At 44.0% G+C, this 24,953-nt stretch overlaps 2 protein-coding genes and 3 non-coding genes across 5 annotated transcripts in view; 2 read left to right on the plus strand and 3 right to left on the minus strand.

The window, feature by feature from the left end:
• Positions 1-375: 375 nt before the first annotated feature.
• Positions 376-4,842, minus strand: RPL23 (ribosomal protein L23). The gene is made up of 5 exons (XM_037810149.1): positions 4,779-4,842; positions 4,193-4,276; positions 3,754-3,882; positions 649-762; positions 376-511 (listed from the first exon to the last, which is right to left on the minus strand). The coding sequence occupies exons 1-5, from the start codon at positions 4,789-4,791 to the stop codon at positions 429-431; spliced, it is 423 nt and encodes a 140-aa protein (XP_037666077.1). The 5' UTR covers positions 4,792-4,842; the 3' UTR covers positions 376-428.
• LOC119515023 lies at positions 4,027-4,162 on the minus strand. The gene has a single exon (XR_005212921.1). It is a non-coding gene; the product is annotated as a small nucleolar RNA SNORA21 (small nucleolar RNA).
• Positions 4,843-19,515: 14,673 nt separating the features above from the next.
• Positions 19,516-19,587, plus strand: TRNAC-GCA. Its single transcript has one exon. It is a non-coding gene; the product is annotated as a tRNA-Cys (tRNA).
• Positions 19,588-22,471: 2,884 nt separating this feature from the next.
• Positions 22,472-22,543, minus strand: TRNAC-GCA. The gene has a single exon. It is a non-coding gene; the product is annotated as a tRNA-Cys (tRNA).
• A 710-nt stretch (positions 22,544-23,253) lies between these two features.
• LASP1 (LIM and SH3 protein 1) overlaps positions 23,254-24,953 on the plus strand; it is a 39,400-nt gene continuing 37,700 nt past the window's right edge. Inside the window, exon 1 of the mRNA XM_037808479.1 lies at positions 23,254-23,497. Within this exon, the coding sequence (XP_037664407.1) occupies positions 23,429-23,497 (69 nt within the window). The 5' untranslated portion in view covers positions 23,254-23,428. The remainder of the gene's footprint in view (positions 23,498-24,953) is intronic.

The raw sequence follows: 24,953 nt of genomic DNA on the forward strand, positions 1-24,953 counted from the left end.
CTTTTGGGTATCTTCTCCATTAGATCCAGTCCAGGAGCATGTATTGCATTTAGTTATCTTGTCTTTCTTAATTGTGGAAACATATATGGTCTAGTCCCTATTTTCAATGACTGCCAGGCCCCAAATGCCTAACTGTAGGTTACCTGTCACCAAGCAATTTCTGCTATGCAATTTTAGAATTCAATACCCAAATACCTAACTCTTTTACAGCAGAAACTTGACAAAGTCCCCAAAGTTCTGAGCTCAGAAAAGGGAATGGACTGTATTTTTTAAAACACATGCTCTCAGTAAGTTTGTCCTGAGTAGTTTCACTTTACAAAGTGTTTTAGATTTGTCAAGTAGAGTAACGGAGAGCAAAGAACAAGAAGGAAAGCATTTGGAGCAAATAATTTTAATGGTTTTTATTTTTTTACAAATACACTGGAGAATTATGCAATGCTACCAGCATTGGATGCAATCCTGGGCCACAAGTCTGCACATTCCTTTGCAACTGGTCCTGTGATGGCAGAACCTACATAAGAAAAAAAGGGGGGCGGGGCGGGGGGTGCAGGAAGAAGGGCAGGTAAAACAGACAGTCCTTTGCCTGTACTCATAGACAAGTTAAATTATCCAATCTCAGAGACCTAAGGAATAAGGTGGCTTTCTTACCTTTCATCTCTCCTTTATTGTTTACTATGACCCCTGCATTATCTTCAAAATAAAGGAACACACCGTCTTTTCTCCGATATGACTTTCGTTGTCGAATTACCACTGCTGGATGTACTAAGAGGGAGAAAAAAAGCCAGTAGTCATTAATCTGCTAAGTCCAAGTCCCAGTGCCACCACAAAAGCAGTTTACACCCATCTAGCTCCACAATTATTTCCCTGTCCATTTGATTAGAATGAATATTCATTATGCTTTTTATCTCCTAGAAATGTGAGACGCAAAACTGCCTGCATTTTCTTATGTTAAACAATATTTCATCCCCGTATCCATCAAATATCCCAAGTACAAACACTTCGATGTAAAAATTACTGCCTCCAGGATATAAGTGTAAGGATGTTCACTACATTGTTTTAAAAGTGAAAAAACTTGGGACTAACCTAATTATCCTTTATCACATGTATACAATAAAATCCTATGCAACCATTCAAAATGATTATGTACTTCTGTAATTTTTTAATATGTAGAAAAATTCATTTCACTTCTGAAATAAAAGTGGTTTATAGGAATGTAATGGTTTCAATTACACAGGAGAAATCTTTTAGTGGCAATTTTTTTGCATAAAAGTGAGGAAAAGACATACAACAAAATACTAACAATAATCATCTCTTGGAGATTTAAGAGCTGGGTATAGAAATTCAACTTGTGTATCTTGTGTGATTAAACAAGAAAAATGTAAAAGAAAATCTTGTACAGGTCACTAAAATGTTTACAAAGACTTAAAACAAAAGCTTAGATTCATTTTGGTACAAATAGGTTATAAAATGCAGGAGGGGGAAAACAAAACAAAATAATAAAAGGATCTTCACCAAGCCATGTATCTGTCCTTAAACCTACTTGCATTAAAGTCAGTAAGACTTCTGGATCTCCAAAAATGAATCATTTATCACACAACAGAATGTAGCACTTGAACCATTTTAAAGCCACACACCTGAGTTCAAATCCTGATAATAGCTTGGAGACCTTGGGCAAGTTACTTAATTTCTTGTAAAACAGGCCAGACACTGGAAATACAGGATTTTCATGAGAGCAAGGATCCCGTCTGGGCTTGAGGCAAGTGTTAGACAAGAAAAAGCTAAGTAAGTTGAAAGCCTCTCAAGATTTTAACAATGGGGCACATGAGTATCCCATTTATGTACCAGGAACTTCCGTGGACTTTCTTCTTATAACCCATTTAATTCTCACAAACCAACCTACAGCCATCAAGTAGATAAATAAGGCCACAAATCCAGGTCTCTGGACTTCTACCTATCTTCCATTTCTACATCTTTGTGCCTATTCTCCAAGGTGAGGGGATATATTCTTTTAGCAGAAACAAGGACCAAAGAAGACATAAATGAAACTAGAAATTCATGACCATTTTTAAAACCATGAAGTGTTCTCTGGTCTGTCCCATCACTGTTGAGACCAACAGTACATCTTGTTGCTATCTCACCCACAAAGTGATGGCTGCTTGCTTTGCCCTTCCTCGACAGCTCCCCAGGCCACCTATCAGACCCAGCAACCATTCTAAGAGGAAAGCCTATTTGCATTCTCACCCCAACCAACACATTGGTTCTTTCAATGCTACATATTCCTTGTTTATCAAGCCTCTAAAAGGACACCAAAGGCGTACAAAGTAAGATTTCTGGCCGAAGAGATAAAAATCTAGTGAGGGGAAAGTGTGTGCAAAGGCATACAAAGAGTAATTACAATATATGGCTGTGACTAGTCACATTAGTGCTGTCAGTCAAGATATGGCTAGGACTTCTCTCGAAGAGCAAGATATTTCATCCAGGGCAGAGACAGAGTATGTTCCTAGGCACCCCCTTTTAATTCATATACCCAATGGGAAACTTTTTTGGGGGTAGTGTATTATCAGTGGTGAGCAGCTCACTACACTCTTATAGTTTCTAGGGAAAGATTTAGAACCAACCACACCAAACTTTAGAAAACTCACAATCCTGAGTTGATCAATCAGATCTATAAAAAGAACCTGCCTTAAAGCATTAAGAATAACATCTGTTATTCTGTACTTACAAAGTGCTAGATAACAGGCCAGATGCTCTAAATGCCAACTATGAATCTCACAACTACTTGAGAAACTATGTTAAAAAAAAGGTATCATTATTCCTTTGCAAATCAGTAATTCCAGAAAAGGAAACTTGCCTATGGTGACATTAAGTCTCAAAGCTGTATTCTCAACAGGTCTGGCTCTAAGCTTTCTATCCATCAAAAATATGTATTTACTAAACATCCACCATGTATTAAGCTGTATTTGCAGCCAAGGAATTGGCAATGAAGTAAAGACAGTTACCTGCTCTCATGGAAGTAAAAGAAACCTCCAAATAATGTCACAAAAAGCACAGCACCCTTTCCCATAATGTCAACACCCCTTTTCAACAGGAACAAATTAGGGTAGTCACTGCCTAGACATCCCTGAAGACTGCGAAAGTGATTAAAGCAGAGGAAGGGGCAGCAACAGACAAAATAAGTCTTTCACAAAGAATTACAAACACTGAATCTTCATATACGATCTTGAAGATGAAAATGGGGTACAGCAGGTGCAAAGGACCTGGGACTAGGAGTATAAGTTGGAATGGGAATCCAAAACCTGAAAGGAGCAGAAGCTGGGGGAGGTCCCCACCAGATGAGGGTAGAATATGAATTCCAGAAGGGCAAGGCTTTTGCTTGTATGGGTAAGGGGAAGAGGGTGCTATTAAGTAATGAACTGAGCGGGAGAAATGCCAGGGTAAATATGCAGGGTTTTCAGCTTACATTTTAGGGAAGTGACAAGATTTGCATTTGTTAAAGATGGGGCCCTGGCTGAAATGTGGCAAATACATTTAAGGGAACAGGAATGGATATGTATGACCAGACAAGGGAGAGAACAGCTGTTAAGACAGTGGGAGCAAAGCTGCAATTTCAGACATTCATCTCACTCTGCTTCTCAAAATCAAGCTGTTAAAGAGACTGGAGAACTGTAAAATTACTGTTCCATTTCCCAATAATGGGGTGAAGCCCTTCTAATGTTCACCAGGAGATAAGGAAGATTTGGTTTCTTTACTCACCCTTCTTTCTGAGTTCTGGTTTGCCCTTCTTTACTGTGGCCATCACCATGTCGCCTACACCAGCAGCAGGAAGTCTATTCAGCCGTCCCTTGATCCCCTTTACAGAGATAATATACAGATTTTTGGCTCCTACAAGAGGTAAACAAAATTTGAATTTTTTCAGGTCCTATTAAGGAGTCCCACCTATGTAACACTTCCCCAAAACCTAGTCCCAAACCTCTCCCACTCCCCACTCCCAAGCAACTGCATACCTCCCACCCCCAAAGTGAAACACCCTGTCACACCACCGATTGAAGCAAAACAACACAAGATGCTGCTGCTTCACCCAAAAGCGATGTTTTCATTCTGCCCTTTCTTGACGGCTCAGTGGGTCATCGGCAAAAGGCCCACTGAGTGCTTTTAAAAGGGGAGGTGCCGAAGGGAGCAGCCGAGGCCTCACCTGTATTGTCAGCGCAGTTGATCACGGCTCCCACGGGAAGACCCAGGGAAATCCGGAATTTTGCACCGGAGGACCCACCACGTCCTGTGGGTGGGAAGGGAAACAGGAAAGAGGTCTTTGTGAAGACATGATTCAGGGTTTCCCTCGAACCCCCAAGTTATAAATCCATCCGCGCATGCTATCTGGTAAACTGCACTACGGTTTAGCTCTCGCTTCGGCTCTACTTACCCCCTCTCCACATGCCATACAGTTCTAATGGCAAATAGCCGTTCTCCAAGCAAGGCAGGAGACCGCACAAGTCGTCCGACCTGGGGCCTGAACTCCAACCCCATTACCGCAGCGGGATGCAAGGGGTGATCCCACCCGGTTGGGTCTAGAACCACATCGGGATCCTGCCAAATCAACTCTCCACAGCCCTTCCCCCGACACTTTCGGAGCCCTCCCCAGTACTCTGGCGGGGCCCTGCCTCTCCCTCTCCCGCCCCAAAGAGAGCAAAGCGTCCCAGCTGCTCAGGGTCACCGCTCGCGGCGAGGCCAGAAGCTGCCGCGTGACAGATGGCGGACGATCCTCCAAAGCCAAACCTCACCTCGCTTCGACATCTTGGACGCCGGAAAAGGGCAGAAAGGAAGTCGGTACAAAGCACACTGGGATAGGAACTTTGAAGTCCCGCCCACTCCCGTCACGTGACCTTGAGCTTACTAAACCTGCCTGTTCTCGCCGGGCGCTTCTTTCTGCTAATAAATCCTGGACCACGGTCTGAGCCCTGGCTGGGAGGTGGGCGGTAGATGTCTTGATCGCTACAGAAATTAATGTCGCCTCTACGAGCTCGAAAGTAGTTGCAGACTTAGAAACATTGATTTATTAATTTACTCAATAACCTCTAGAGATTCAGAGAAGAAGGTCTTTTGTGTGTGTATGTGTGTGTGTGAGAAGCGGGCTATATGGAACCTCTTTGCATGGTTTTTCTGTAAACCTATACAACGTCCCTAAAAAAAAACAAAAACAAACAAACAAACAAAAAAACACAGTCTGTGCGGCGTAGCCTCACAGACGGAGGGAGTGGGGAAGACAGCGAACTCTATAAACGGTTTCATTAGGATGTCATACAATTAAGATGCTGCAGTAGTGCTACAGATCATTCAATCTATGTGTGCTTGCTCCCAAACTTTCTGTAGCTTCCATATTTTCCATTAGTAATTACCCCTTTTACAGCTTCATCTCCTCCCCCCATTCTTCTGGCTTCTTTCCTTCATAAATTCAAATATGTATTGAGTGCCTACTTTATGCCAGATATTGTCCTGGGCGTTAAGACAGATGAACATTTTTGCCCTTATGGAATTTACATTCTGCTGTTGTGGAGGTGGGGGGTGAGGATTAGACACTAAACAATAGATATAGCAAATAACTGCAGTATATAGTATGCCAGATGATGGTATTATTAAAAAAGTAAAAGAAGAGGAAGGTGAAAAGGATCAAGAGATTGGGGAGGGGGGCATATTCCAATTTAAAATAGAAGGGTCAGTGTAGCTCTCACTGAAGAAGGTGACATTAGAGCAGACTTCAAAGAGGTGAGGGTGTTAGTAATATGAGTATCTGGGGAACAGATACTCATTAGAGTCATCAGCCCATGAAAGGTCCTAAGGTGGGAGCATATCTGTATCGTATGATGACTGGCAAGGAAGCCAAATGTGACTGGACAGAGTAAGTGAAGTTAAGAGGAGCAGGAAATGAGGTCAGAAGTAAGTAATGGAAAGAGATCATGTAAAGGCTTGTCCACCATTATATGGACTTTGTCATCTTACTGAGTGAAATGGGGAGCCATTACCCAGGTTTAAGGCAGAGGAGTGACATGAACTGACTATTGTATCAGAACAATCACTCTGGTTCATTTGTTGAGATTAGACTGCAGGAGGGGGCATGAGGATATAAACAAGGAGTTCTGTTAGGAAGCTATTGCAATAAGCCAAGAGAGAAATGTTGGTGACCTGGACTAGAGTGCTAGCAGTGGAGGTAATGTGATGTGGTCAAATTGTGGATGTGTTTTGGAGGTAGAGCCAGCAAAATGTGGGGTGTGAAATAAAGAGCAGAGTCAAAGTGTACCCAACAAGACTTTAGGCCTGAGCAAGTGGAAGATGGCATAAGATTAGGAGTTCAATTTTGGACATTTTGCATTAGATGTGTGTTAGACAACCAAATGAGATTCGAATAGATAGTTGGATATGTTAGCTTGGAATTCTGGAGAGAAGGAGATATAAATTTGGGAGTTGTCAGCATACAGAAGTATTTTAAACCATAATAGTAAATGACATCAAAGAATAGAGAGTAGGTAGGACCGTGCACTAAGCTCTGGGCACGTCAACATTATAGATCTCTACATTTATAAATCTCTCTTAAAATGGATTCCCTTGATCCTGCCAGCTTCTCTGGCCACCAATTTTTTCACTCTCTTTTGCGTCTCAACCACGTTTTATGCATTTGTGAACATATGATCATCCTTGCCAAATGTGTGTCTGTTGGTGAATGGAACCACCATCCATCCAGTTGTCCATTTGAGACTTCTGTTCAAGTCCTATTCAGTCCACCTTCTAAATGTCTCTTAAACATAGCCATTCTCTCTATCTCCTCTACTACCACTCTTGTCTGAGCCACCATCATCTCTTGCCTAAAGTAGATCAGAGGCCTTCTAACATATCTCCTGGCCTCTATTTTTATCCCCTTCCATCCTCTCACTCTTCATCCAGTGGCCAGGAATAGTTTTTCAGAAATGTAGGTATTACCATGTCACTTTCCCTCCTAAAATCCTCCAATACTCTATTGCTCTTAGAATCAAAGTTAAAATCCATATCATGACCTACTAGGTCCTGCATGATCTTGTGTCTTCCTACCTCATCAATCTTGTCTTGTAGCATACTCTTCCCTTGCTCTGCGTGATTGGCCTTTTAATACATGCTCCTGACTACCTACGGGTCTCACACATCTCTGGAATAGTCTACCCTTCCCACCCTTATCAATTATTTCCCATCTACTTCGTTTCTCTAATTTCAGCTTAAATGTCTCTTTCTTAAGAAAACCTGCCCTGACCCCTGTACTAGGTCAGGTCCCCCTGTTATAAGCCCTCTTAGCCCCCTGTATTTTTCCTTCATGCCATTATAATTCTCTTTTTTTCCCCCAAAGAGTACTGTTCCTTTTATTACATGATCCTTGTTTGAACTTGTGAACAACTGCCCCATTATGAGGGGCAGGTGATAATTCCATTTGAAACAGAATTGGATTCATATATCATACAAATTTAATGTTTAAAATTGAGCAATTCCTTGAAACCTCTGCAACCTAATTCTTTGTTTTTCAGTAGAAGCATAGCAAATGAAATTTGAAAAACCCTGTCTTTCACTTGCCCTTTCTTTACTTTTATCCCTTCTTTTACAGATAGAATTACTTCAAATGTTGCCTCTCTTATATGCTTTTTAATTTACATGCAAAGACTGAAGTCGCTGACTTAATACTTCCCTTCCTTGCAATCATTAATAACTGGCTCCTTTAGAAGCCACTTCATCAACAGAATTGGAGAGAGTCAGTAACCAATATACATAGCTTCAAGTTAAAGTGAAAACCCCACTGTAATAAACAATAAATAGGCTTATTTCTCTCAACTGAAATTTTAGAAGCAAATGAGAGACCTATAAGGTAGAATGTCTAAGTATATGTGGGTTTCCTTTAGATTTGTAAATAATGCTTCCGAAACTGAAATAAGACCATGTGATCTGACACCAGGACACAATCTGTATTATGAAGACTATGACAGAAGGTTCTGGTTACCATCTGCAAGGCTTGGGGCTTTATCATGGCATTTGACTTGCTACTCACTGTTGCCTCAATATTCCTTGCCCTTTCCTTTCTTTCTGCCTTTACTTAGGTTATTTGCCCTCTATCCTGTCATCAAGAGAAATTCAGTCAAGATGGTCAGTAGCTGCTTGGTGACAATGATGTGTTCTCTTCCTGATGTTGGGGGTTTGAAAAGCTGCCCTGTTTTTCTCTCTTGTGTTCCTAAGCTCATCACATTGTGGACATTCCTATCTGCTTTGCTGCTACCCCTCAGTAGACCATTTTAGACTAAAATATTACAATTCTTAAATATATATTGGGTAATTATTTGTTGAATGGCTCCTGTCGCAGGATAATATCTCTGCTGAGGAATCTGATAATGAAGACACTGACTCCTTCTCTCTCTGTAGGGATCATTCAGGTGAGGAGCCTTGCTTCTCTCATGTACCACCTGATGCTTTCAGTTCTGATGGTGAAGAACCAGCTATACCTTCTGATATAAAAGCATATTTAACAGAACTTTTCAAGTACAATTTCCAAATGATAAAAAGTGGAAAGGCCTTACTATAATAACTGGGAGAGATGATTCATATCCTTCAAGTTCTATAGTGAAAAGTGTAACTAAAGGAGAAGCTAAACAGTTAAAACCTGTGAATATTTTCAGGAAAGCAAAACGCCCTTCTCTAACCTTCTCATGTAACCATCTTGTCCTCTGTGTAAAAAAACAAACAGGATAGGTCTGTTGCTTGTTACTTCAATCATAAATAAATCATAAGTAATGTAACAAGACTGAATACAGGTTTGATCAAATGTATGCTTATCAACATGGTGTAATGGCTAGACTAATTATAGAAGGAAATAAGAAAACTATATTAATAAGTTAGATATAGTCAAAGTAATCTCCCAATTTTTAGTTTTTATATAAGGAAAAAATACATTATATTGCTCTTACAGAAGTCATAGCTAAATTAGTAGAAATATTTTCAGTAAAGTTTTGCAGACATTCAAGGTTAAGTTTGAATCTCTGAGAATGCTGTGCATACCCTCCTTTGATATTGATTCACTTGTGGTTCATCATCTGTAGTTCATCACCTGTGGTTCAAATATAAAAATAGAGTATAATTTAATTGAAAATATCCTAAATTAAAGGCTCTATAAATATTCTGTAATTTAGATTGGAAGGGTCTTCTGATCTCATATCCAACTACATCTGGAAGGGAGAGAAGTCCCCAGGCTTGGTAATATATCAATTTATTTTTGCATTGTAAACTTGTTCCTTTAGCCTTATGTGCTCCATCAGTAAAAATGGGTTGAAGTTGAATTCTTGTCTTGAGTGCTATTTACATTTAAACTATTGTCTGTGGCTATACTCTTATTTGAGTGGGAGGTTACTTGATGAAGCCCAAACTGGCTGAATCACAACCTGATAAGGCTTGGCCCTTTTCTAATGAAGATCACAGTTTGAGGTATAAAGAGACGAACCTGTGATACTCCCCAACTAGGCTAGAAGCTCCAAATGGACAGGATCTGTGTCCTTTGTGCAACAAAAACTGTGTATCCCCAGCAGTTAACATAGGACCTGGCTCAATAAACGTATGTTGAATGATTGCTAAATAAATTAAGAGGTCTATTTTGATGGTCTCCATGCATCAGCATCCTTCCATAAAGCAGTTTTCATTCATCTATGGCAAAAGTAGAAATGTTTGGAAAATGTGATGTTTCTATAAAAGATACATTTGATCAGTTTAAAGGATTGCTTTTTTTTCTGAGATTATATTTTTTCATCTTTTTTGGCATTAACAATGTTCCTTTCTTTTATGAAGTAATAATTGTAGTCAATGATGGTTTTATTTTAATATTCTTTCTTGGAAACATTAAACTTCAGCAACCCTGTATCAGCTTTCCTCCCTCCCCACTAGTAATTTCACTGGCTCATGGGAACCAAAGCCCTGGGAAAGGATCAGTCTTCATTTACTGGCACTACTTCCTGATTTCCTGCATACACACACATTCTTTGAACCCCTCTAATTTACTTTATGCCCGTACTACGTGACTGAAATTATACTAGAAAGGTCACCAAGACCTATTAGTTTTCAAAACCCAAGGACACTCCTCATTCCTTATCTCATGACTTCCATGATGCTAATAATAATAGAAGTTACTGTTTATGGAGTGTTTCTAAGTGCCAATCACTGGGTTAAGAATTTTATAGGATTGCACCTTCTTGAATCTTCCTAACAATGCTGTGAGGTGGGTATTATTCTTATTCCTGTTTTACAGATGAGAAAACTGAGCAACAGGAAGCTTAAGTCATGTGTCCAGCCAGAGCTGGAATGCCACCCCTAGTCTGTCTGGTTCCAAAGTGCACTCCCAAAAAAGAAGTGAATTCCTAATGCGCAGTACCTCTGAATGTGACCTTATTTGGAAATAGGGTTGTTACAGACGGAATTAAGCAAGTTAAAATTAGGTCATGCTGGAGTTAGGTGGGCTCTTAATCCAATATGACTAGTGTCTTTATAAGAAGTGGAAATTTGGATAAGAGAGGGGAGAGCATCATGTAATGACTGAGGCAGAGAAAGCCATGGATTGAAGGCAAGGCACTGCCAGAAGCCAGAGGAAAGATATGGAACAGATTCTTTCCTAAAGACTTCAGAGGAAGCATGGCCCTTCCAACACCTTGATATTGGATGTATAGCCTCCAGAACTGTAAGACAATAAATTTGTATTGTTTTAAGCCACCCAGTGTGTGGCACTTGGTTTGGGGAGCCCTAGCATGCTAAGGCTTTAGATCACTATGCTATACTGCTCTCCCCGCTTCTGGATGATTTCTTCTCATTGTAGTTTCCTGGGTGGCCACCCCCACCCCCAATGGCTTTGATTGCCATCTACATACTGTTGACTCCCCAGTCTACATCTTCTGCTCAGACATCTCTGCCGAGCTCTAGACATGTATATCCAGCTGTTGATTGGGACCTCTCCATCCCACAGGCACTTCAGACCCAATGTGTCCAAAACAGGAATAATTTTCCTCCCCAATCTGCTTTTTTGCCTGTACTAGTTTTCTTGGTTGCTGTTAGCACTGGGGTCTCAATTTGGAAACCAGGGACACAACTGATTCTCCGGTTCCCCCACACCCGCAGATGTAGTGACCAAGGACTGTTGACTTGACTCTACTTCCTAAACTTTCCTGTCCAAACCTCCCAAGGTCTACCCTCAGTTCAGACCCTCATATAAATGATTGCAACAGCCTTTAAATGGTCTGACCATAACTTACCCCTGCTTAAAACCTTCTGTTGGGCTTATAAAAAAAGTCCAAGTTCCTTTGCAAAGCAATGGAGTCCCTTCATGAAGTGACCTATCTCCTCCCTTGCCTCATCTCCTGCCTCCCTGCCTTGCACAGTTCACACTCTAGCACCCCCAAACTGCTTAGGATTTCTGGATACATCCTTCAGTTTCACATCTCCTTAAATTTGTACATGCTCTCTTCTGCTTAATCCACTCCATGTTCTTCCAAACTCTGCTCAAAAGTCATCCCTTCCCTGTCCCAACTCACAATCCCAGCCTTCTCTTCCCCAGGCACCTCCTTAATTAGAGCAGCAGTTCCCAAAGGTTTTCATCTTAAGAACCCTTTGCACTCTTGAATTATTGAGGACCCCAAAGAGTTTTTGTTTACATGGGTAAAAATATTGACATTTACTGTATTATAAATTAAAATTGAGAAATGTTTAAATATTTATTAATTAAGATAACAATAAGCCTAATGTAACATTTTTAAAATGAAAAATGACTACATTTCCCAAACAAAAGTAATTTAGTGACAAGAATGGCATTTCTTTACATTTTTTTTGAAATTTCTTTAATATTTTGCTTAATGAAAGACAGCTGGATTTTCATAGATGCATATACATTTAATCCATTGCAATATCATATGTCATGGAACTTCTGGAAAGTTCTACTGTGCAGAGTGAAACAGGCACATAATGTCTTAGTATCATTATGAAAATAGTTCTTTTTTCCTCACAGACTCCCTGAAAGAGTCTCAGAGACACCCAGGGTCCCCAGACCACATTTTGAATACTGCCGACTTACAGGATGCTTCAGATGTTGCAGACATCACACTCTATAGTACACTTGTTTCCATGTTCCCGTGAGGATAGGGAATTGTGCTTCACTTTCGGTTGATTTTATTTTACTTAAATACCTGTCTAATACGTGCTAGGAATGGACGTGCTAGGAATGGGGGGACTTCACAGGAGGCCAACTCACAGGCCCGATTCCACGGTTTGAGGTGGTGTTTGCATTCGGATACACAGACATGGTGGTGTAAATAGTGTTAGTTTTCACCAGCTCCTAGAGCTTAGCAGTTCTTGTTAAGGTTCTGGTTTAAACTCATCCATTTCTTGTATTATCTTGAAAGCGAAGGTTTCAGGGGGCATCCGGATTTGTACCGGGGACCTCTTGATCTGCAGTCAAATGCTCTACCCCCGAGCTACACCCCCTTTGCTGGTAAGAACTGGAATACAATTTAGTTGTAGTTTTTACTGACCAGTCATTGGTGATAGACGATAGTTGAGCATCTATAATAAACTTCTTCAGGTTTCCTAGGGTCAGAGAAAGAGTGAATTATAGAGATGATACCGAAGAAACAAGAAAGGATTACAGAGGCTGTTGTGCTCAGGTACTAAGCGATCTCTGAACTTAAATGGTGTGACAGGAGAGAGAAGTCTACTCTGGCCTAGGCTTAAACGTCCTGTGGGTTCGTGCGACAGGATTCCTTTCCTACTCATTACAGCCTTTCCAACCTCTGGCATCTGGGAATTCTTCAAGTCTAATTTCTATCCTCCCTTCCTGCAGCCTGAGTTGCGTTGTATCCCCAGCCTAGTGCTTTGCTCATTTGAGGAAGCGCTTCCCTTGTCTTTCGCAAGACTTCCTTAATCCCAACCTAGACTTGCTTTCACTGTCTCCATTCTCTCTAGCATCTTCAGTCACTTCCTTTTACCTGGCGCCTTCTAATATAAACAGTTCTCCCCTAGATTGGAAAATCCGTCTTTAAGTTGTGATCATCTGCCTATTTCTTTCTTTCTCACTGACAAATTTTAAGAAAGTCTGTGACTTCATTTCTCTTATCAACTTACTGCCTCCACAAGTCTACATTTGCTCTTGGTGTATTTTTTCCCTTGAGCATGTATCTTGTATTTCCAACTAGACTCTAAGCTCTTTGAGGGCAGGGGTCATGTTGCATTCTTTTTGTATTTCCCTGCAGTATTCAGCACAGTGCGTGGTTTACTGTAAGCCTTGAGTTGTGTATGCCAGCAAAACCACGATCCTAATTAAACTCAGCTATCAGATTACACCACGCCTGCATCCAAACAGTGGAAAGTTGTGGGAGAAAAGCTCACAAGTTTGTGTCACTCCGCCAATCTCAAACAGACTCTCTGTCCCATATTCCTAAACCACTTACTAAATATGTTTACTTTCTCTTCAGAATGACCATATTACATTTTCTTCTGTCTCAAACCTTCCACACCTTATCCCTTCTTCTCACTCTCTCAGTTGAAAAACTTGCCTCTACTTCTTTTGGTGAAAATATAATCAGTCAGATACGGTGCTGTGTTGGTAAATGTTTAACAGCCAGTTCGGTGGGACCTGATTTGTAGTAGTTGTCATTTTCCATGGTGCAAATACTTCCATCTGCTGATTTCAAGCTACCAATGTGAAGTCAACTGGCTTAAAAAAATCTGGAAAATTTAACCATCAATTCTCACAACCTGTGATGGTTAGGTTCATGTATCAGCTTGGCCAGGTGATGGTGTCCAGGTGTCTGGTCAAGCAAGCACTGGCCTAACCGTTACTGCAAGGACATTTTTGGCTGGTTAATAAACCAGAAGGCTGGTTTATTAAATCATCAGCCAACTGACTGCAGCAACTGACTGCAGCTGTGACTGATTATATCAATGAAGGGCATGTCTTCCACAATGAGAGATTTCAATCAGCTTGATTTAATCCAATCAATTGAAGACTTTTAAGGAAGAGAGGGAGAGGAACTTCACTTCTTCTTCTGCTAGCCAGTGAAATGTTTCCTGAGGAGTTCATCAAACACCTGCATCAGAGTTGTCAGTTTGCTGCCTGCCCTACAGAATTTGGACTCATGCATACCCACAGTTGCGTGAGACACTTTTATGAAATCTTACATTTATAGATATCTCTTGTTGATTCTGTTTCCCTAGACAATCCTAACTAACACAACTTGGCACCAGGAGTGGTTCTTGAGAAACAGAATCTTAAAATGGGCTTTTACAATTGTTTTTCTACTCTGATTAGATTCAAAGGCAGTAATGACTCCATTTCCAATAATCAAGATGGTACTGACAGCCCATGGCGTGAGTTGGCAACGGAGATACACAAAATATCACCATTTGATTCTCCTAATCATACTCTTGCATGAAGCAAGGCTCTGGGTGACAGTGTTTTTGACACCTTAACAGAGTTTTGCAGAGTTAAGAGGCATAATGATGTTGGCTGGTTGCTCTTAGATACACTGGATAAAGTTATAAGAGAAAGAGACCTGAGCTAAAGGCTTCAAATTTGAAAATAAGCACTGTATGACAGATGTAAAGGTTTCTATGTGTGCCCTGAAAGAAAATCTTATTTCCTGTGGCTGAAGACTTGAGATTTCTGAAAACCAGACCCAGAGTATCATTGTACGAGTAGCAGATTTACAATGTAAACTAAAATTTCAACCTCGTAGGGTGTCTGCTGTTAAAGTAAAGGCACTGATTAGAAAAGAAAGGGATCCTGAAACTTGGAATGGGGACATATGGATTGATAATAATGGCAGTGAGGTCACTGGAACCCTGGATTCTGCTGAGACTTTGTTAGATATACCTGTAGTGGTCTGTCCTGAGGAAACAGCCCGCCCTCCCCCCTAGCCTGCTTTGAGGAAACAGCTTCCCAACCTCCAGTCTGCCCTGAAGAGCCTGCCATTCAACCTCCATCTAAGGAGATTAACCCTTCTGTGCCTACTAAACCTGTAATCACCTCCCCTGAGGAAGCAGCCCTCACTTCTCTGCGTGGAGAGATTAATCCTGTTTCATGAAATGAAACTGCAACAGAATGTCCATGTAAATGGCTTGAGGGATACTTCTAATTCTTTTCATGACCCACCCCCACCACCGGTCTTTGCTTCAAGACCTATAACTAGACTAAAGTCCCAACAGGCCCCAAAAGGTGAGGTACAAAGTGTGACCCTTGAGGAAGTACACTATACTCCAAAAGAACTGTGTGAGTTTTCCAATTTATACAGACAGAAATCAGGGGAATATGTGTGGGAATGGATATTAAGGGTGTGGGATAATACTGGAAGGAATATAAAGTTTGATCAGGCTGAATTTACTGATTGAGCCCACTAAGCAGAGATTCTGCATTCAGTGTTGTAGCTCAAGGGGTTGGAAAGGGTATCAACAGTCTGAGTGGTTGGCTGAAAAGTGGATCAAAAGGTGGCCGACATTACCTGAGGTTCAAATGCCAGAATTGCCCTGGTACAATGGGGAGGAGGGGATTCAAAGGCTTAGAGAGATTGGAATAAGAGTGGATTTATCATGGAAGACCTGCTCACACACTCCTGGAATGTCCAGAGGACACACCTTTTATCAGGACTGTGAGGAATAAACTTGTGAGAGTAGCTCCAAAATCCCTGAAGAGCTCTGTAGTCTCCCTTCTCTGTAGGTAGGATATTACTGTGGGAACTGCTGTCACTGAGCTGGAATCTTTAAACGCAATGGGGATAATCGGATCCTGAGTCAGCAGAAGCCAGGCGGCAGCAGTTAATCACCATAGATGAGGTGGGCGTGGCTACCATCATGGAAAACAGGCTCAAAGCAGCAGTCAAACTAATCTGACTCACAGAGACTTATGGCGTTGGCTAGTAGATCATGGAGTACCTAGTAGTAAAACTGATGGGCAGTTTACTGAAGTTTTGTTTGCTCTGTATAAGTAGAAGAATTTTAGGTCAAGTGAACAAAAGTCTACCTTGAATTACAAAACCAGAGAGTCACGGCCCCTTAATCAATTCCCAGACTTAAGACAGTTTACACATCCAGAGCCCCTTGGATGAGGGGAACGCTGGGTACACTTGGGGAGGGACCCCATTACACTGCCAAAAATTTATACTGTTAATCTTCCTCCCAGCCTTCCCCAGGGGGACCTATGGCCTTTTACCAGGGTAACTGTGCATTGGAGAAAAGGAAATGATCAGATATTTTGGGGATTCTTAGACACTGGTTCAGAAGTGACATTAATTCCAGGAGACCCAAAACATCACTCTGGTCCACCAGTCAGAGTTGGTGCTTATGGAAGTCGGGTGATCGATGGAGTTTTAGCTCAGGACTGTCTCAGAGTGGTTGGCTAAGTAATGCCACTCCCTGCCTCCAGGATGTCCATGTCCTATCCCCCAGAATTTGTGAATATCTTGCCTTAAGCAGTAACAGGGACTTGGCTGATAAGATTAATCGGATCTAGAGATGGTGAGATTATCCTGGGTTATCCCAGGATGACCCCAATGTAATCTATGAGTCCTTATAAGAGAAATGGGAGGATCAGAGTCCAAGAGCGAGCAGTATGGATGGGAGCAGAGGTTAGAGGGAAAAAGATGATATGCTGCTGGCTTTGAAAATGGAGGAAGAGGCCATGAGCCAAGGAATGAAGGTTGCCTCTAGAAGGTGGAAAAGGCAAGAAAACTATCTCTCCCCCTACAACCTCCAGGAGAACACAGACCTGCTAACACCTTGATTTTAACCCACTGATACTGATTTCAGAATTCCTACCTCCAGAACTGAAAGATAATTACTTTGTGTTGTTTTAAGCAACTAAGTTGATTTGTTACAGTGATAATTGGAAACTGATTTCACCAATGTAGTCCAAGACATCACCCCATTTCTCACCTGTGCTATTGCAATAGATTCCTAACTGGTCTCTTTGTGCTCACTCTTTTTGCATGTGTACATGTGTGTCCACTCTTGATTTTCTACAAATCTCCCTACTCTGTCTGGTGATAATTTAAAATCCCTCTGCTTAAAACCCATTTGGGGAAGACGGTTGCTGCAAAGGAGAGGCTAGGCCTCCCTATGGTTGTGCCTAAGAGCCTCCTCCCGAATGCCTCTTTGTTGCTCAGATGTGGCCCTCTCTCTCTGGCTAAGCCAACTTGAAAGATGAAATCACTGCCCTCCCCCCTACGTGGGATCAGACACCCAGGGGAGTGAATCTCCCTGGCAACGTGGAATATGACTCCCGGGGAGGAATGTAGACCCGGCATCATGGGACGGAGAACATCTTCTTGACCAAAAGGAAATGAAATAAGCTTCAGTGGCAGAGAGATTCCAAAAGGAGCCAAGAGGTCACTCTGGTGGGCACTCTTACGCACACTTTAGACAACCCTTTTTAGGTTCCAAAGAATTGGGGTAGCTGGTGGTGGATACCTGAAACTATCAAACTACAACCCAGAACCCATGAATCTCGAAGACAGTTGTATAAAAATGTAGCTTATGAGGGGTGACAATGGGATTGGGAAAGCCATAAGGACCACACTCCACTTTGTCTAGTTTACGGATGGATGAGTAGAAAAATAGGGGAAGGAAACAAACAGACAAAGGTACCCAGTGTTCTTTTTTACTTCAATTGCTCTTTTTCACTCTAATTATTATTCTTGTTATTTTTGTGTGTGTGCTAATGAAGGTGTCAGGGATTGATTTGGGTGATGAATGTACCACTATGTAATGGTACTGTAAACAATCGAAAGTACGATTTGTTTTGTATGACTGCATGGTATGTGAATATATCTCAATAAAATGAAGATTAAAAAAAAAAAAAAGGTCAGATAGGAAATATTTTAGGCTTTGTGGGCCATACAGTCTCCATCACAACTGTTCACTTCTGCCGTTGTAGCACCAAAGCAGCCACAGACAATACCTAAATGAATGGGTGCCAAGAAAACTTTATTTACAATAAGTGGAGGGCCTAATTTCGCTCACAGACCATAGTTTGCTAACCCCTTCCCTAGATGGTGGGTTTTTTGAGGGCAGGAGCTTGGTTTATTAGTGTATCTGAAATGTCCTGCCCATTATAAATACTTAATTATCACATGAAGAAAAATAGCAGCTTCTCCACTACCCATACTGCAGTTCAGTCCAACTCAAAAAAATCTCTTCCATTATCATTTTTATGAAGTTCCAAGAGAAAAGAGCTGGTAGTCTTAGAGAGAAGAACTTGAACTAAAAAGATATTTGATTACAAAAGGAGCTATGTCTATGTGGGTGAGCCACATAGTAGAATAGCACATGCATGTCTTTGCTTTTATAGGTGGCAAGAAGCCATATTCTAGCACGTTAAATTCCATGTGTTTGTCTTATAACTAGATCACTAAAATGTAAGCTTCTCAGTGGACAGGGCTTAGCTTCTTTATCTTTTTAAAATTGATCTAGCCTTACTACACTGTCTTAGTTAACCTACCCTCTACTGTAAGTCTTAAAAATTGGGTAGAATGCAATACTAATCAAAGGGAGACGTAAGGGGTAAGGGATGTTTGGGGTCTACTTTTTTCTTTTTATTTCTTTTTCTGGGGTAATGCAAATGTTCTAAAAATGATCATGGTGATGAATACACAAATATGTGAAGATACTGTAAACCATTGATCGTATACTTTGGATGTATGGTGTGTAAATATATTTCAATACAACTATGTTTAAAAAAAAGATAAAAAAAAAAAAAAAAAAAAAAAACCATTTGGAATAAAATCCAAACTCTGTACCTTGGTCTCCGAGGCTTTCCACAACCCTGACTGCTTCTCCAACTCCCTTTAATGGCTCCTGCCTGGCCCACATTCCCCCAGTCATTCTGGCCTCAGGGCCTTTGCAGCAGCTGTTCCCTCTACCTGGAATGCCCTCCCCCGCAGATGGCCAGATGGCCAGATCGCTATCTCCTTCATGTTGTTCACATCATAACTCCAACCTCACCTGCTCAGAAAGCCCTTCCATGGCTATCCAACCTGAAATGGACTTTCAGTGCCTCCCTAACTCATGTTTTATTTTAATCATTCTCTTATCACTACTAGATATTTCCTTGTTTGTTTGTGCATCTGTTGCTAGTCTGTTCCTCCCACTAAACTGTAAACTCAGTGAGAGCAAGAACCTTTGCATCTTTCTATGGAAAGTATCTCCAGCACTGAGTGTGGGAAAAAGACAGGGGGACCACTAGAAAGTACTACCAGGGAAGACCTCTCAGTGGGGATATCTTTTCAGTTGTTTATATTCTGTTTGGGCAAGAACAGGGGAAAAGATTCCATATCCAGTTTTGCAAGGGGTGTTTTCTGATTTGTTAGGGGAGAAAGAGGAATAGGATTGTTGATAAAGAATTGAGTCTAGAAAAGGGAGTTTGATGTGAACAGATGGGCTAAGATGTGACTTTTGAAACTGACAAAAAAGAAACCTACCAAACAGTCTCCCAGGTGTGGGGGTATAGCTCAGTGGTAGAGCATTTGACTGCAGATCAAGAGGTCCCCGGTTCAAATCCAGGTGCCCCCTTGTACTAATCTTAATTTTTCACAGCCATTCAGGCACAACCACCCAAAAAGGAAAAATGTGATGCTAGCAACTTCTGAAAAGCCAAAGCCACCTGTAATCACTATCCAAATAGGAAAAAGTAAAGCTACCTGTGAATTGCTGCAATTTCATATTATTTCATCTAGTTTTCCCTTCAAACATTCCCACAACCTGAGAAATAGAGGGCAGTAACCCAAAGGTGGCAGAAATACAACTTGAATGGGTCTGAGTCCCATACCCCGGCTCCTCAGGGAGAAGTAGCCCATGTATGCTCTCAGTTCTATAGTAGAGCTATGGCACCCAACTATTCCAATCCTGGAGGCATTTTCAGATCAATTGGATATCATGTGGCTTAATGTTAATTGCAATCTATTCCTGGAAAAAGTGTCATGGCCTGGCTGGACACGTTGCCAGAGGGAACAGTATTATTTTGCCTGGCTAGTATCCTGACCTGGAAGACTAGAACAAATACAGATTCTGAAAATTTACACACTCACCAAATTTAACAAAATACAGAACAGATACAAGAACATAAAAAGCGAAATGTGTCCGTTCCGGTTTGCTAATGCTGTCATTAAGCAAAATACCAGAAATGGATTGACTTTTATAAAGGGGATTTATTTGGTTACAAAGTTAGTTTTAAGGCCATAAAGTGTCCAAGATAAGGGGATACCTTCACTGGAGCATGGCCAATGGTGTCCGGAAAACCTCTGTTAGCTGTGAGGGCACGTGGCTGGCGTCTGCTCCAGAGTTCTGGTTTCAAAATGGGTTTATCCCAGGACATTCCTCTCTAGGCTACAGCTCCTCAAAAATGTCACTCTCAGTTGCTCTTGGGCATTTGTCCTCTCTTAGCTTCTCAGGAGCAAAAGTCTGCTTTCAAAGGCCATCTCCAAAATCTCTCTGTAAGCTGAAACTCCTCTCTCAGGTCCTGTGCATTCTTCAAAGTGTCCCTCTTGGCTGTAGCAAGCTTGCTCCTTCTGTCTGAGTTTATACAGTGCTCTAGTAAACTAATCAAGGCCCATGCTAATCCAAGTTATCACCTACAGTTGGGTGGGTCACATCTCCATGGAAACACTCAAAGAATTACAATCTAATTAACACTAGTAAGTCTGCCCACACAAGATTGCATCAAAGATAATGGCATTTTGGGGACATAATACATTCAAACTGGCACAGTTTCCCTTCCTTATATTAGTTGAAAGGCAGGGCTTTTGCAAGATAACTTGTAGGTCATCAATTCGAGGCCTGAAATTGGGGAAAGGGTTGAAAAGTTTGGCTATTTTTGGGACTGCTCTTTGTTCTCTTGGGTCCAGTTCAGCAACGCAGTTCACAGCAATGGGAGCTGTGGAAAAAGAATTCCCCAGCAATCCAGAGGGATGACACAACCAGATTCCAGATTTAAAATATCACAGCTGCCCCCTGACCCAGGCAGCAGGCTTCTGTCTTTCTCCCTAATTTTTCCTTTTTTGGGGCAAAACTCAGCCAAGCGGGCCCTCCTGCCTCTCCCTTGACGCTTTTCGTTTTCCTCCGGCCCAACAGTGATATGTAAGTCACTCAACCAGCCGATATCTGTCCCCATCTTTAGGTTTTTGAAACTCGGAGACCTTACAATAGTATTAGTTCGGTGGTTCTTAAAAGTGTGGTTCCGGGAGCAGCCGCAGCAGCATCACCTGGGAACTTGTTAGAAATGCAAACTCTCGGGGCCCCATCCAGGCCTAGAACCAGGGGTGTTTTAACAAGCCGTCTAGGTGATTCTGATGCACACTTATGTTTGAGAATCATTGTATTAGATCATATTAGGTTGCATCTGGATATAGTTTTATTTTTATAATTAAAAATGGGCTTATGGCTGTGCACGGGCCATTTTAACTTTCTCAAAGTGTTTTACCGTTATTTGTGTCTCGAAATGTTTAAGCATTAGGAAAGCGTGAGCACAGCACGGCCGTGTCACTGGTGAAAAAGGAAGCTGGAGTTGGAGAAGGCCTGTCTGTGGATTTCCTTCTTGACCTACACACCCACACCCACACCCTCACCCTCACCCCATAGGGAACGGAACATCAATTTGGGAGAATCGTCCTGTCACTTGAACCAGGCATCTCAAACTGCCAGATATATTTGAGGCCGGCAGCAGTGGCTGCAGAAACCCCCACACCTCTGGCGCCAGGAATGGGGACCCACAGCTATTGTACCTGATTTGTGCGTGTACCCACACCTTCCTCCTTCTTTCGCTGGAGCATAAAGCAAAACCGAAAGCTTTCTGTTAAGGTTGGAAAATGAGGAAGGAACTTATTTCGTTTTCTGTTTTCTTTTATCCTAGGACCCTATGTTTAAATATGGGTCAAGAAAGAATGAAAAATTGGGGTCTGGCGGCCTGTGGCGCGCCGGGGCGCAAGGAGGGGCCGCTGGGGGCTGCGGGCGAGGACGTGCCCCTGCACAGCTTCAGCGCGAGGCTGTGGGTGGGCTTAGCTCGTCCACTTGCTTGTCAGGCGCTGACAGACTCACTCTTCCTGTGGGTGAGCAACCTCGCGGTGGCCAGGTGTCCTCCTCCCTTCTTGGAGACACTTGACTCATCGTGCACTGGTCTGGCCCAGCGCTTAGCAGGAAGACCAACAAACAGGTGTTTGTCAGCTACAACCTTCCAAACAGACAACAGCTTCGCTTGCTTGTAGGAAACAGGATCAAGGAAGAAATGGAGGCCTTTCAGGAAAAGGTCTGGCTGAGTAGCAGAAATGAGGATTTGTAATTTATGTACAATATAATTTTAAATAAATTGATTGCATTTCACGCACACACACAAGAATGGCGGGAAAAAAAGAAATACAGTAATTACAGAAGGGGGGAAAAAAAAGAAAAGGAAGTCTTGTAGAGGGGGCACCCGGATTTGAACCAGGGACCTCTTGATCTGCAGTCAAATGCTCTACCACTGAGCTATACCCCCTCGCCGGCCTCAAATCTGGAAACGGCTTTTTTGAGCGCCAAGACACTGTTGCAGCTGCTACATTGGAGGAAAAGAGTGGGAATGAAAGGAATGGAGGAGGAAATGGGGCGAAACGGGAAGCACGGAGTACCTGGATCCGGGGAACCCCGAGGAAAGACGCACGGCAGAGCGAGGGGAGGAAAGAACCAGCCGGCGCTGATTCCGGGCGGGAGAAACGGGTTCCGCCCTGGAAATGTGGGAAAGGATGTATGGGGGGAGGTGACTAGCTGAGGGAGTTCCTACTCGGTCCATGCCAGGGACCGAAGGGTAGAAAGGGAAGTCCCCAAATAAAGCCCCCATAGTGACTCTAATCGGGCGTTCGGGAGGGTTCTAACCCCACCCGAAGGTTGCGCGGGGTTTGCCCGCCTCCCACAGCCTGGACATCCCAGATGTGCGCCCAGACCCGTTCTGCCCTGCCTCCAGCGCGGTAACGGCCCTGAGCAAAGCCGTCTGCCCGCATCCAGCCGCCCCGAGTGTCTCTCCAAGACACAGTCCTCCTGAGAACGCAGAGGTGCTAGGGCACCTCTGGACGTACGGAGGCGCCTACCACGGGCCCCGCAGCCCTCCCCGGAACCCGCCCCCGCGCAGCCCCACGTCGCCCGGGGAGCGCGCCTCGCCGCGCGCGCCTCTGCCCGCGCCCGCGGCGCGTCCCCGCCCCGGTGCAGCCCCTCCTCCCCGCCGTGTTTATTAGGGGAAGGAGGGCGGAGGCGGAGGCCAGTTCCCCAGCTCCAGCCGCCGCCGTCGCCGCCCGCCTAGTCGCAGCCGCGGCCGCCCCCCGCCAGACGGTCCTGGGGAAAGAGAACGCGCGCGAGCTCGGGCGTCTCCGTCCCGGCCTTCCCCGGAGCCATGAACCCCAACTGCGCCCGGTGCTGCAAGATCGTGTACCCCACGGAGAAGGTGAACTGTCTGGATAAGGTGAGCCCCGGGACCGGGACCTGCGTCTTTGCAATTCCTCGAGGAGTGCTCCGCGGCTGGGGGAGGAGAGAGGGGCCGGGTCTCTGCCTCCACATCCCTGCGATCCCGGGAGGAGGGAAGGAGGGCGGTGTCACGGGGTGGGGGCAGACCCCAATCTGGAATCCAGGAGATCCAGGACGAGGGGAGGAGTCCACGCGTGGCGGGCAGCCACTGTGGAGAAGAGCGGGCTCTGTGCCCCGGGGCTGGGAGGACGGGAGAGGAGCCGGGAAGCCAGGCCGGGGGAGGAGGGTAGTTTGGGGGTGCCGTCCCGCCCCCTAGGGCCGGCAGAGTGCGAGGAGACTGCCGCTCCCTCTCGCCGCCGCGCCGAGCGCCAAGTAGGCGGAAGCGCCCGGCGCTGGGGGTGGGGGAGGGGGGCGGCGGGGGCGGGGCAGAGGCTGGGGGGCCCTGCGAAAGCGTCCCCTCGGGCCGCGGATGGCCTCGCTTCCTGGCCCGGAGACTAGTGGGCGAGGGGCCCTCAGCCGGCGAGTGTTGCAGCTGGGGAAGAGGGCTTCGGATAAGAATCCGCGCCCCACCGCCGGACCCCCTTTTTGGCCGACCTGCAGACCCCTTCGTGGTTCAGTGGTTAATGGTGTAGCTGACCTCCTCCCCTCGCTTCCCAGTTTCCACCTCAAATATAAGCCAGCTCCCATGGCTGGGCGGCCCAGCCTGCGCGGGGCGGGGTCGGGTGCTGGAGTGGGGTGGGTGGGGGTGCTTCGCAGAGAGCTCCTGAAATTGTGCTCAGAGCCTGGATACCGGCTTGTAGAACAAAGAACTAACTTTTCGAAGCAGGTTTCCCTAATGGAGGGTGGGGTTGGCTGAATTCAGGGGGAGCCGAGGAGAGGGGGAGGGGAGGGTGGCTTTCTGGAAATTCTCTGTCCCCTGGAGGCCCTTAAATGCGCCCCCACCCTCCAAGCTGGACTCTTTCATCTGGTTGCCATTATACTTTGGGCGGGGGTGGTGGTGGTGGTGGTGGTGATGGTGGAGTAGAACTGGGTATTTCCAGAGTTTGGGGGGTAGGATCCCAATCTCTTGCAAGCTCCTTAAGATCCTAAGCAAAATCTGTTCCCCCTGGGCATCCCCTCCCCAGAAGAGCCCCTGGGATTTTGTCCCTCCAACCCACCTCCCAAATCTGGCTCCAAATCCAAATATATCCTTTCTGTCAGAACTGATTGGGGAGGGGGTGTGGGATGGTAGAGGGGTGCAGAGTCCTGAAGCCAAGTTCATGGCTGACCTGGAGGGGGTTTTGTTTGGGAAAGGGTAGCTCTTGGATACTTTGTTTCTTCCCTCCCTCTAGGGTTGGAGCTTCCTCAAGACCTTTGGCCTCTGAGTCAGGGTGAGGGGGTGGGGTTCCCAGGTTCTGAAATACGTTCAAACTTGCTCTTGGGGGTAGGGGCCATTTGGACTGTTGCTGTCTCAC

Source organism: Choloepus didactylus, chromosome 18 (assembly GCF_015220235.1).
Source record: "Choloepus didactylus isolate mChoDid1 chromosome 18, mChoDid1.pri, whole genome shotgun sequence".
Lineage (NCBI taxonomy): Eukaryota > Metazoa > Chordata > Mammalia > Pilosa > Megalonychidae > Choloepus > Choloepus didactylus.

Coding starts and splice junctions, on each gene's coding strand:
- RPL23 (XM_037810149.1), bottom strand. Junction 3,883..4,192: donor CAACTGCGCTGACAATACAG/GTGAGGCCTCGG, acceptor TACCTCTTGTAG/GAGCCAAAAATCTGTATATT. Junction 512..648: donor CAATAAAGGAGAGATGAAAG/GTAAGAAAGCCA, acceptor TTTCTTATGTAG/GTTCTGCCATCACAGGACCA.